General features: G+C 55.7%; 1 protein-coding gene across 8 annotated transcripts in view; it reads right to left on the bottom strand.

Annotated features, from left to right (window-relative positions):
- PHLDB3 (pleckstrin homology like domain family B member 3) overlaps positions 1-13,788 on the bottom strand; it is a 167,894-nt gene that overhangs the window by 85,441 nt on the left and 68,665 nt on the right. For all 8 annotated transcript variants that reach the window (XM_086929805.1, XM_086929804.1, XM_086929799.1 and 5 more), the window contains exons 5-6: positions 11,142-11,270; positions 6,562-6,717 (exon numbers count right to left, since the gene is read on the bottom strand). In XM_086929805.1, the coding sequence (XP_086785931.1) occupies positions 6,562-6,717; positions 11,142-11,270 (285 nt within the window). The remainder of the gene's footprint in view (positions 1-6,561; positions 6,718-11,141; positions 11,271-13,788) is intronic.

Here is a 13,788-nt window from a genome sequence, read left to right as displayed (position 1 = left end):
ACTTACAACCAAACACCATAAGGGTCGTTGGAACGATACATAGCGGTCGCTAGAATAGCGAACGTTGCATATCGGGCCAACTTCTCACACACACATTAACAGAAAAACTGGACCATGGATATTTGTAATCCCAGCACAGCACTTTAACAGATAAGTGAACAGAATTACTCATTTGTTAAGGTTCCAAGGACTATGTTAGTTGATTTCCAGAAGGTTTACGGTTAACTTTAGCTGTTACATTTACATTCTTCCTTCAACAGTTGCTTCTAGGTGCTGCATGCATTTTAAGTCGCATAGTAGACAAGTGCAGAGCATGCACACATAGATTAGAGGTTTAGTATGTTCACACCTGCATCTACAGTTGCATATACACCAGTGATTGCTACGTTCATTGGTCTCTCTAGGTTTCTGCCAGAGGCAGCCATCTTGAATTGGGATGGGTGCTGAGGGGAGGCGGCAGCATCCAAAGCACAAGGGAGTGCCACGTCAGCTTGGTGTGATGAGGTGCTGGCAACATCTGCTGACAAGCAGCGAATAAAGGGTAAGAAAGTGGGTAGGATTGAGGATCATGGTGTGAGAATGTGACAGTGTGTACACTGCGGCGACGAGGACCTTTAGATGACAGGGTACTTCCATTGGTGTTTAAGTGATGGAGAATGTTTTAATGCAAACACAGGAGGAGCATTCACTCTTCTAAGGTATGGGGGGCACAAGAGATAGAAGGGCTTGAGCCCATCATAATATACCCTCAGAAGAACTTGCGGAGGGTCAAGACCTCCCACCAAGCCTACTTACTCTGCGCTGTACTCCCGGTGATGCCCAGGTCTGCCTGTACTCCCGGTGATGCCCGGGTCTGCCTGTACTCCCGGAGGCGCCCGGGTCTGCCTGTACTCCCAGTGATGCCCGGGTCTGCCTGTACCCACGGTGATGCCCGGGCCTGCCTGTACGCATGGTGATGCCCGGGCCTACCTGTACTCCCGGTGATGCCCTGGTCTGACTGTACTCCCAGTGATGTTCGGGCCTGCCTGTCCTGCCAGTGATGCCCGTACCTGCCTGTATTCCTGGTGACGCCAGGTCTGCCTGTACTCTCGGTGACGCCCAGGGTCTGCCTGTACTCCCGGTGACGCCTAGGTCTGCCTGTACTCCCGGTGACGCCTAGGTCTGCCTGTACTCCCGGTGACACCCAGGTCTGCCTGTACTCCCGGTGACACCCAGGTCTGCCTGTACTCCCGGTGACGCCCAGGGTCCGCCTGTACTCCCGGTGACGCCCAGGGTCCGCCTGTACTCCTGGTGACGCCCAGGGTCCGCTTGTACTCCCGATGATGCCCGGGTCTGCCTGAAAGCCCAGTGATTCCCATTTCCAACTGTACGCCTGGGTCGGTCTATAATCCAGGTCTGCCTGTACTCCCGGTGATACCCGGGCCTGCCTGTACTCCCGGTGATACCCGGGCCTGCCTGTACTCCCGGTGATGCCCAGGTCTGCCTGTACTCCCGGTGATGCCAGAGACTGCCAGTACTCCCGGTGATTCCAGAGTCTGCCTGTACTCCCGGTGATGCCCGGGTCTGCCTGTACACCTGGTGACGCCCGCGTCTGCCTGCACTCCCAGTGATGTCTAGGTCCAAATGTATGCCCGGGTCTGCCTGTACTCCCAGTGATACCCGGGCCTGCCTGTACTCCCAGTGATGTCTGGGTCTGCCTGTACTACCGGTGATGCCTGGGTCTGCCTGTGTTCTTGGTGATGCCTGGGTCTAACTGTATGCCAGGTCTGCGTGTACGCCCAAGCCTGCCTGTACTTCCGTTGATGCCTCAGCATGCCTGTACTTACTGTGATGCCTCAGCATGCCTGTACTTACTGTGATGCCCCAGCATGCCTGTACTTACTGTGATGCCCCAGCATGCCTGTACTTACTGTGATGCCCCAGCATGCCTGTACTTACTGTGATGCCCCAGCATGCCTGTACTTACTGTGATGCCCCAGCATGCCTGTACTTACTGTGATGCACCAGCATGCCTGTACTTACTGTGATGCACCAGCATGCCTGTACCCGGTGAGGACCGGGTCTGCCTCTACTCCCGGTGAGGACCGGGTCTGCCTGTACTCCCGGTGAGGACCGGGCCTGCCTCTACTCCCGGTGAGGACCGGGCCTGCCTGTACTCCCGGTGAGGACCGGGCCTGCCTGTACTCCCGGTGAGGACCGGGCCTGCCTGTACTCCCGGTGAGGACCGGGTCTGCCTGCACTCCCGGTGAGGCCCGGGTCTGCCTGCACTCCCGGTGAGGCCCGGGTCTGCCTGCACTCCCGGTGAGGCCCGGGTCTGCCTGCACTCCCGGTGAGGCCCGGGTCTGCCTGCACTCCCAGTGAGGCCCGGGTCTGCCTGCACTCCCGGTGAGGCCCGGGTCTGCCTGCACTCCCGGTGAGGCCCGGGTCTGCCTGCACTCCCGTGAGGCCCGGGTCTGCCTGCACTCCCGGTGAGGCCCGGGTCTGCCTGCACTCCCGGTGAGGCCCGGGTCTGCCTGCACTCCCGGTGAGGCCCGGGTCTGCCTGCACTCCCGGTGAGGCCCGGGTCTGCCTGCACTCCCGGTGAGGCCCGGGTCTGCCTGCACTCCCGGTGAGGCCCGGGTCTCCCTGCACTCCCGGTGAGGCCCGGGTCTCCCTGCACTCCCGGTGAGGCCCGGGTCTCCCTGCACTCCCGGTGAGGCCCGGGTCTCCCTGCACTCCCGGTGAGGCCCGGGTCTCCCTGCACTCCCGGTGAGGCCCGGGTCTGCCTGCACTCCCGGTGAGGTCCGGGTCTGCCTGCACTCCCGGTGAGGTCCGGGTCTGCCTGCACTCCCGGTGAGGCCCGGGTCTGCCTGCACTCCCGGTGAGGCCCGGGTCTGCCTGCACTCCCGGTGAGGCCCGGGTCTGCCTGCACTCCCGGTGAGGCCCGGGTCTGCCTGCACTCCCGGTGAGGCCCGGGTCTGCCTGCACTCCCGGTGAGGCCCGGGTCTGCCTGCACTCCCGGTGAGGCCCGGGTCTGCCTGCACGCACGGTGAGGCCCGGGTCTGCCTGCACGCACGGTGAGGCCCGGGTCTGCCTGCACGCACGGTGAGGCCCGGGTCTGCCTGCACGCACGGTGAGGCCCGGGTCTGCTTGTACGCACGGCGATGCCCGGGTCTGCTTGTACGCACGGCGATGCCCGGGTCTGCTTGTACGCACGGTGATGCCCGGGTCTGCCTGTGCTCATGGTGATGCCTGGGTCAACTGTATGCCAGGTCTGCCTGTACGCCCAGGCCTGCCTGTACTCTCGGTGATGCCCGGGTCTGCCTGCACTCCCGGTGATGCCCGGGTCTGCCTGTACTACCGGTGATGCCCGGTCTGACTGTACTACTGGTGATGCCCGGGCCTGCCTGTACTCCCAGTGATGCCCAGGTCTGCCTGTACTCCCGGTGATGCCCGGGTCTGCCTGTACTACTGGTGATGCCCGGTCTGACTGTACTACTGGTGATGCCCGGGCCTGCCTGTACTCCCAGTGATGCCCGGGTCTGCCTGTACTGACTGGGATGCCCGGGTCTGCCTGCACTCCCGGTGAGGCCCGGGTCTGCCTGCACTCCCGGTGAGGCCCGGGTCTGCCTGCACTCCCGGTGAGGCCCGGGTCTGCCTGCACTCCCGGTGAGGCCCGGGTCTGCCTGCACTCCCGGTGATGCCCGGGTCTGCCTGCACGCACGGTGATGCCCGGATCTGCCTGTGCTCATGGTGATGCATGGGTCTAACTGTATGTCAGGTCCGCCTGTACGCCCAGGCCTGCCTGTAGTCCTGGTGATGTCCAGGCCTGCCTGTACTCCCGGTGATGTCTGGGCCTCCCTGTACTCCCGGTGATGTCCGGGCCTCCCTGTACTCCCGGTGATGTCCGGGCCTCCCTGTACTCCCGGTGATGTCCGGGCCTCCCTGTACTCCTGGTGATACCCGGGCCTGCCTGTACTCCCGGTGATGCCCAGGTCTGCCTGTACTCCCGGTGATGCCCAGGTCTGCCTGTACTCCCGGTGATACCCGGGCCTGCCTGTACTCCCGGTGATACCCGGGCCTGCCTGTACTCCCGGTGATGCCCAGGTCTGCCTGTACTCCCGGTGATGCCCAGGTCTGCCTGTACTCCCGGTGATGCCCAGGTCTGCCTGTACTCCCGGTGATGCCCAGGTCTGCCTGTACTCCCGGTGATGCCCGGGTCTGCCTGTACTCCCGGTGATGCCCGGGTCTGCCTGTACTCCCAGTGATGCCCGGGTCTGCCTGTACTCCCGGTGATGCCCGGGTCTGCCTGTACTCCCGGTGATGCCCGGGTCTGCCTGTACTCCTGGTGATGCCCGGGTCTGCCTGTACTCCCGGTGATGCCCGGGTCTGCCTGTGCTCATGGTGATGCCTGGGTTTAACTGTATGCCAGGTCTGCCTGAACGCCCAGGCTTGCCTGTACTCCCGGTGATGCCCTAGTCTGCCTGTACTCCTGGTGATGCCCAGGTCTGCCTGTACTACCGGTGATGCCCAGGTCTGCCTGTACTCCCGGTAATGCCCAGGTCTGCCTGTACTCCCGGTGATGCCCAGGTCTGCCTGTACTCCCGGTGATGCCCGGGTCTGCCTGTACTACTGGTGATGCCCGGTCTGACTGTACTACTGGTGATGCCCGGGCCTGCCTGTACTCCCAGTGATGCCCAGGTCTGCCTGTACTCACCGTGATGCCCGGGTCTGCCTGTACTCCCGGTAATGCCCAGGTCTGCCTGTACTCCCGGTGATGCCCAGGTCTGCCTGTACTCCCGGTGATGCCCGGGTCTGCCTGTACTACTGGTGATGCCCGGGCCTGCCTGTACTCCCAGTGATGCCCAGGTCTGCCTGTACTCACCGTGATGCCCGGGTCTGCCTGTACTGACGGGGATGCTCGGGTCTGCCTGTACTCACAGTGCTGCCCGGGTCTGCTTGTACTCTCGGTGATGCCCAGGTCTGCTTGTACTCACAGTGATGCCCGGGTCTGCCTGTGCTCATGGTGCTGCCTGGGTCTAACTGTATGCCAGGCCTGCCTGTACTCCCGGTGATGCCCCAGGACTCCTGTACTCACTGTGATGCCCGGGCCTGTCTTTACTATCGGTGATGTCCTTGCACTTCCTATAACCATTGGAGATTTGCTTGCAGTGATGGTCTGATGTGGCTCTGCTCCCAGTGATACACATTTGCTTATGGTGATGTCCTAGTCTTCAGGTGCTTCTTGGTATTCGCTCAGTGGTTCGCCAGTCTGCCGGCCCTCCCAGTGAGGCCCCAGTCTGCCAGCCCTCCCAGCGAGGCCCCAGTCTGCCGGCCCTCACAGCGAGGCCCCAGTCTGCCGGCCTTCCCAGTCTGCCCCCAGTCTGCCAGCCCTCACAGCGAGGCCCCAGTCTGCCGGCCCTCACAGCGAGGCCCCAGTCTGCCGGCCTTCCCAGTCTGCCCCCAGTCTGCCGGCCCTCCCAGTCTGCCGGCCCTCCCAGCGAGGCCCCAGTCTGCCGGCCCTCCTAGCGAGGCCCCAGTCTGCCAGCCCTCCCAGTCTGCCGGCCCTCCCAGTCTGCCGGCCCTCCCAGTCTGCCGGCTCTGCCCAGTCTGCCAGCTCTGCCCAGTCTGCCAGCGCTGCCCAGTCTGCCAGCGCTGCCCAGTGAGGCCCCAGTCTGCCAGCGCTGCCCAGTCTGCCAGCGCTGCCCAGTGAGGCCCCAGTCTGCCAGCGCTGCCCAGTCTGCCAGCGCTGCCCAGTGAGGCCCCAGTCTGCCAGCGCTCCCGGTGAGGCCACAGTCTGCCAGCGCTCACAGCCTGCCGGCGCTCACAGTCTGCCGGCGCTGCCGGTAGGGCCACAGTCTGCCGGCGCTCACAGTCTGCCGGCGCTGCCTGTGGGGCCACAGTCTGCCGGCGCTCACAGCCTGCCGGCGCTCACAGTCTGCTGGCGCTGCCGGTGGGGCCACAGTCTGCCGGCGATGCCTGTGGGGCCACAGTCTGCCGGCGATGCCTGTGGGGCCACAGTCTGCCGGCGATGCCTGTGGGGCCACAGTCTGCCGGCGATGCCTGTGGGGCCACAGTCTGCCGGCGATGCCTGTGGGGCCACAGTCTGCCGGCGCTGACATGTTTTGTGGGTTTCTACATGGCAGAACCAGGCACACAGTAGACTAGATCTACACCATGGGAATCTAGTGGTGTAGATAGTTTTTCTTATTCTGGTCCTGAGGAATTGCTTGGTAACACTCTGAACTACAATAGCAATGAACATGTCGACCACTTTTTCTGAGTAGGTTTTGCTTCCACTCTCTAGGGCCCTCACACCCACAGCACCACACAGCAGGAAAAAAAGATCCCCCCCAAAGAGCCCCTTTAAGGGTGCCCGTCAGGTATTGCACTGCCGACCCGACGAGGGGCAAGGCCATATGATGAAGCATGACACCTAGCTTGCTGGGTGTGTGAGGTCTTTAGTTCCAAAAAGGAGTATCCCCCTCCTGCGTGCCTTCACTCACTTTTATGTTTCAACTGTCTCATCCAAGGTCTTAGACCCAGGGGAACTGTGCATTTCTTTTTGATAGATCTCCTTACCTTGCTCTTGTTCAGACAATTCTGGTGCTCAGAGATCTCCTGTGTGATTTGCCGGTAGGTTGTCTCCCTCTCTTCCTCAAGACTGCTTTCCTTCTCCAGCTGCTGGAATTCCAGGTCTTCGAAGGCCTTCGCTGCTGCTTCGAGGACATCAGACATCTGTGGACAGGAATGAGGGATGTGAGCAGAACTGCAGAAACATACCTGTCAAAGTCCCACAATATGCCCCCATCACCAAAAGGGCCACCGGACGAAGACCTGGATGGTGCCCCACAGCATGATCTGAAGCAGACCGCACATATTTAAAAAAGCACTGACACGTTAAGTGTCAATGTGGCTAGCCCCTTCCTCTAGAAAGGTATCTCAAGGACTACAGAGGAGTGAGCATGAACCTCCGTGCTGGAAAGTACATAATTATGGATGCCAAAAGGTGTTACAGAAAAGAAGGAAACTCTTGCAAAATTCAGTGCAAGACAGTCAGACTTTTCTGGAGCCTTGGATCATTTGCCATCTATACAGACTTTTACTATCCCTTCCCAAATTGTATTGAACTTGTCCCTAGGGTGAAGGCTTGGCTGTGCTGGGAGAGGAACTTGCCTTTCTTTAAACTGGACTAGTGGTGAAGATAGGACAGGCTGACGAGTTCCCTAACCTGGATGGAATCAGGATGAGAGGGATGTTTGCTGTCTTTGCCATTAAGTGGTAAGAGCAGAGTGAGTAAGAGAGTGAGCAGTCTCAGAGACAGCCTCACCACCACAGCCAGTGACTCACTGGTGAGGACAACAGCACCAGGTCCACCCCTGGGCAACGAGTCTGCAAGCTTCTGTGGTGTAGACCTTGCACTGTTTATTTGCGCTGTGTGTGGTGTGTTGCACACACTGGGAACCTACTCACCTGACTGAGGTCTGTTGCCTTTGAAGGGCTGTTCCAGGTATTAACCTGGACGACAAGCAGATATGTGCTCGAGGCAATGGTCAGAAGGCTTGTGAGCACATGAATAAGAAGGAGTTAAAAGCTTTCATAAAGGAGGAAGGAGTTGGCAGGGAACTGGTGTGAGGTAGGATCTTTTCAGAATCTTTGGGGTCTGTCTGCTCTGCATAGATATTCAGAGTGGATGCTGCAAGGACAAATATTCCCCGTTTTGAATGTAGGCAGCAGCAGGGTGTAGGCCCATCAATATATAGGCACGGCCTGACTTCTGCAGATGCAGAACACAGCAGGTAATGTCCTGGACATTAGGATTTATTGGGGCCAGGTCTGTGACCAGAGTAGTGGACCTTCGCGCTCCATGCAGAATGGTCATGCATGCCTGGAGGAGGTTTAGAATTTCTAAGTCCTCCAGTGCCAGACCTGTAGGCTGAGCGTTGTGGGCTCTGGATGGATCTTTGTTAGGTTTTTAGTGGGACTTTGGGGCCTTTATACTAAATCACAATCAGTAGAGCACAGACATTTCTTCAAGAGTTTTGGATCGGCATTTCTGCCCGCCGGAGCCCTTGATCAGCCAATCATTGAGTCAGGAGAAGACGCAAGCGTCACTCCTCGGAGTCGTGCAGCCACCACCGTTAGGTACTTTGTGAACACCCTTCCTTCTGCTTGCAAACAAAGCCTCTATCCACTAGAGTTTAAATCCACTCCACAGACTTTGTGATTTCTGTATTGTTTTTTTATTTTCTCAAGCATCTTGTGAACCTGGGGTTGAAGAGATGATCCCTGTTGAACTGGAGGTTGAAGTAATGCTGCTGGACCTCAGGTTTGAACGCAGAGATGTGACGTCAAGAGTGGTATCAAAGTAGAACGCTAATGTCGGTGCCTTTAGAGGGCGTGTCCATTGCATCAAGTAAACAATGAATGTTGATGCTTGAGATGGTCTTGCCCTTTGCCAAGAACTCCCCCTACTCTTTTGAATGGTTAACTCCTTCCGTGCTCATGACAAGCTCAGCTCGTCATGAGAGACGGTGGCGCTGTGCTCATGACGAGCTGAGCTCGTCATGACGCATGCGGGGCTAATTCCCCTGCTGTGCTGAGCATTCTGAAGAAATGGGCGTGGTGATGACCAGCTCAGCTCGTCATGAGCACAGCGCCACCGTGCAGCGTGACGAGCCGAGCTAATCACAAGCATCGTGGAGCTGCGCGCGCCCTCACTTCCCCCAGTGCTGCGGGGGAATTAGCTCTGGTGTGAAGGTGTTATCAACTACACAGAGGGTGGAGAGATAACATTTCCATATAGAAGTCATCTTTCTCGTGAACAACGTGCACATTGACTATGATCTGCTGCAGCACTCTTGATCACCTCATGGTAGGCTGTGGGAACTTTGGGAGGGGATACTCTGACCAGTAAATGGTCTAAGTCAAGATCACCGGGAGGAGGGAGGGTGAGATTGGGGGCCAGGTCTGCGGAAAGTGGGGGGTTGGATTAACATTCCCCTCCCCACAAGGGTCATAAGTGGGCCCGGAGTCTAAGAGCTGATCATACACATCAATGGGGTCTTATAGACTGCCTGGATAGGAAAATGTGCATGAGAACCTCTCAGGTGACTCTGCTGGAGGTAGAGGAGGCAATGTGTGTGATGGTGGTAGAGGCTTAGGAGGTGGAAAAGGAACATTAGGAAGAGGGCTTGTGCTCCTAATCCAATTTTTTTTTCAGTGCTGGCTCTCCTCTTGCTTTGGCCAGAGTGGTTTCGCGAAGATCTTCCTGATGATGAAGTGAATGAAGAGACGCTTCTGCTTGGTGTCAAACTTTAAGAATTGGCACATCCTAAACCTTGGATCTGAGTGGTGAAGTTTTCCATATCAACAGTACTTTCACGTTGATGGACGCTTTAGCACTTGCATCAGTGGGACCTCCAGGATGAGTGGGATCCTCATAGCCCTTGGAGCGGGTATGGCTTGACATCCAGTGGGGGTCGGCACCCTTTGACAGAGCTGCGGTCAGTAGCCTTGGTTGACTCTGAAGCCATCTCTCTCTATGCCAACTCGAACCTGAAAGCCTGGGCTACTGCGATTCCCCATGGGTCAGCCGCTTTGCTTGCTTCAGTGCCAAAAGGACCTTTTTCTTCAAAGATATCCAGAGTTTTGAAGGAAGCTTGCTGGTGCATCTTGTGTGTGCCAAGCTCCTTTCCATGTGGTACATTAGTATGTTCTTTAAGTGGAAGATAAGGCACACAACTGATAAAGAGGCATTGTTACGGGCAGATTTCTGATGGTCCAACCACAGGTATTTAGAGTTACACCTGGTGCAACATTGGAAGGGGGGGTCGATTCAATGACCCCCTTGCAGTCTGCATTCTTTGGAGATGGAGGCCTAGACAGGATGGGATGTCACCTATGGTTGCAGGGAGGCCACCATTGTCAGGGTCATCAACCTCTGACTGAGTCGGTGAAGGTGAAACAGTCACCAAGACGCAGATATGTTTTGCAATGCACCTCTGTCAAAATCCAACCATGTGATCCGAAAACAAGTGAGAAATCTGATGAATCTCAGAGCCCTATTGATGTACATTCAACCCTTCATGGTGGGAAAAGCAGTCAGATAGAGTCTGTGCCCATGTGCTTTATCCACTAAGGGAGGAGGCATGTCACATCTTGCAAACTTAAAGACTTATTCCAAGAAAAACAACTTGCAAATATCCAAGCACAACAATAGACTGCAGGAGTATGAAAGCACGTGTATCTACAACCACACATGCTAAAAACAGAGCGTTCGAAGAAATGAGGACACAGGGGTCTATTGAATATGGACAGGATGCACAGGAGAGCTTGACTCACCCTCCCAAGGGAGGACTCTCAAATGAATATTAATCTTGAGTGAGTGTACGATTTATGTGCTCGAGGCCAGATTTCAAAGCTATACATCTGGCCAGACAATGGTGGTCAGTGAACAAAATCTCTTGCCCATCACAAGAGGACTCAGAAAAGAGGAAGCATGGCTTTCACACCTTAGGTTCAAGATGCTGGAGCGCTCGAATAGCAAATATCCATGTGGATGACCGTGATCTCAGACTCTGCTCCGATGCCAAAACCCTCCCTTTCAGCTGTGTCAGACACTCTCTCCCTCTCCACCCATCCCTTCATATGCCTTCTGAACACCCTCATTTCCAGTTGCTCTTGCATACATCCTCTCAATCACCATCTGCATCTACAGCCGCAGCGGCTCCCACAGGCCACCTGCCCCACAAGGCGCCTGTTACCACATGGATCTGCACTCCCAAATGCTCCAGCAAGCACCCTCGCCTTCACCACCCCACCCCTTGTACTTCCTGGATCTGCACTCCCAAATGCTCCAGCAAGCACCCTCGCCTTCACCACACCACCCCTTGTACTTCCTGGATCTGCACTCCCAGTTGCTCCCGCAAGCACTCTCGCCTTCACCACCCCATTCCTTGTTTTACTTCCTGGACCTGCACTACCACCTGCTCCCGCATGTATTCTCGCCTCCACCACCCCACCCCTTATACTTCCTGGATCTGCGCTCCCAGCTACTACCACATGCACTCTGAACTCCACCACCCCACTCCCTGTTGTACCGCCTGAATCTGCATCCTTTGTGGCTCCACAGGCCACCTGTCCCACAAGCCTCCTGTTACCTCCTGGATCTGCACTCCCAGCTGCTCCCGCAAGCACTCTGGCTGGTTGTCCAAGAGTTTCTGTGATTCCTTAAACCTCAGTTCCAGCTCCTCCACTTTCCGCTTCTCTTCCTGAAGCCGAGTCTTCTCCTGCAGAGATATACAATTAGATTATGGAAGCAAAAGAGAACCCCAGCTTTTCATCACACCCCAAGAAACTGTAGAAGATTGAGGAGCCACTTCATTCAGTCAAGAACCCATGCAGGGCATTCTGGAACGAAAATAGTGGACATTTTTATATCTGTCACAGAACAGCAGAACCAGCTCTTAACATTAAACATGGGCTCATCTGATGCTAGCCTGTGCTTTCTTATCCCACCTCATCCATATGCGATGATCGGTCATCTCATGCTAGCCTGTGCTTTCTTATCCCGCCTCATCCAGCTGTGATGACGAGTCATCTCATGCTAGCCTCAGCTTTCTAATCCGACCTCATCCAGCTGCGATGATGGGTCATCTCATGCTGGCCTGTGCTTTCTTATCCCACCTCATCCAGCTGCGATGATGGGTCATCTCATGCTAGCCTGAGCTTTCTTATCCCACATCATCAAGCTGCGATGATAGGTCATTTCAGGCTAACCTGTGCTTTCTAATCCCACCTCATCCACCTGCGATGATGGGTGCTTTCTAATCCCACCTCATCCAGCTGCGATGATGGGTCATCTCATGCTACCCTGAGCTTTCTTATCCCACATCATCAAGCTGCGATGATGGGTCATCTCAGGCTAACCTGTGCTTTCTTATTCCACATCATCAAGCTGCGATGATGGGTCATCTCAGGCTAACCTGTGCTTTCTAATCCCACCTCATCCACCTGCGATGATGGGTCATCTCATGTAAGCCTGAGCTTTCTTATCCCACATCATCAAGCTGCGATGATGGGTCATCTCAGGCTAACCTGTGCTTTCTAATCCCACCTCATCCACCTGCGATGATGGGTGCTTTCTTATCCCACCTCATCCAGCTGCGATGATGGGTCATCTCATGCTAGCCTGTGCTTTCTTATCCCACATCATCCAGCTGCGATGATGGGTCATCTCATATTAGCCTGTGCTTTCCTATCCCACATCATCCAGCTGCGATGATGGGTAATCTCAGGCTAACCTGTGCTTTCTAATCCCACCTCATCCAGATGCGATGACGAGTCATCTCATGCTAGTCTGAGCTTTCTTATCCCACCTCATCCAGCTGCGATGATGGGTCATCTCATGCTAGCCTGTGCTTTCTAATCCCACATCATCCAGCTGCGATGATGGGTCATCACATGCTAACCTGTGCTTTCTAATCCCACCTCATCCAGATGCGATGACGAGTCATCTCATGCTAGTCTGAGCTTTCTTATCCCACATCATCCAGCCGCAATGATGGGTCATCTCTTGCTAGCCTGAGCTTTCTAATCCCACCTCATCCAGCTGCGATGATGGGTCATCTCAGGCTAACCTGTGCCTTCTAATCCCACCTCATCCAGCTGCGATGATGGGTCATCTCTTGCTAGCCTGAGCTTTCTAATCCCAAATCATCCAGCTGCGATGATGGGTCAACTCATGCTAACCTGAGCTTTCGTATCCCACATCATCCAGCTGCGATGATGGGTCATCTCATATCTCATGCTAACCTGTGCTTTCTAATCCCACCTCATCCTGTTGCGATGATGGGTCATCTGATGCTAGCCTGTGCTGTCTAATCCCACCTCATCCAGCTGCGATGATGGGTCATCTCATGCTAACCAGTGCTTTCTAATCCCACATCATCCAGCTGCGATGATGGGTCATCACATGCTAACCTGTGCTTTCTAATCCCACCTCATCCAGATGCGATGACGAGTCATCTCATGCTAGTCTGAGCTTTCTTATCCCACATCATCCAGCCGCAATGATGGGTCATCTCTTGCTAGCCTGAGCTTTCTAATCCCACCTCATCCAGCTGCGATGATGGGTCATCTCAGGCTAACCTGTGCCTTCTAATCCCACCTCATCCAGCTGCGATGATGGGTCATCTCTTGCTAGCCTGAGCTTTCTAATCCCAAATCATCCAGCTGCGATGATGGGTCATCTCATGCTAGCCAGAGCTTTCTTCTCCCACAACATCCAGCTGCGGTGATGGGTCAACTCATGCTAACCTGAGCTTTCGTATCCCACATCATCCAGCTGCGATGATGGGTCATCTCATATCTCATGCTAACCTGTGCTTTCTAATCCCACCTCATCCTGTTGCGATGATGGGTCATCTGATGCTAACCTGTGCTTTCTAATCCCACTTTATCCAGCTGCGATGATGGGTCATCTCATGCTAGCCTGTGCTTTCTAATCCCACCTCAACGAGATGCGATGATGGGTCATCTCATGATAACCTGTGCTTTCTAATCCCACCTTATCCAGCTGCGATGATGGGTCATCTCATGCTAACCTGTGCTTTCTAATCCCACCTCATCGAGATGCGATGATGGGTCATCTCATGTTACCTGTGCTTTCTAATCCCACCTCATCGAGATGCGAAGATGGTCATCTCATGCTAGCCTGTGCTTTCTAATCCCACCTCATCGAGATGCCATGACGGGTCATCTCATGCAAGCCTGTGCTTTCTTATCCCACCTCATCGCGATGCGATG

The sequence above is a fragment of the Lissotriton vulgaris genome, chromosome 7, assembly GCF_964263255.1.
Source record: "Lissotriton vulgaris chromosome 7, aLisVul1.2, whole genome shotgun sequence".
NCBI lineage: Eukaryota > Metazoa > Chordata > Amphibia > Caudata > Salamandridae > Lissotriton > Lissotriton vulgaris.
Note: the sequence above shows the minus strand (reverse complement) of the source record. Positions and strands in the feature narration are given on the sequence as shown.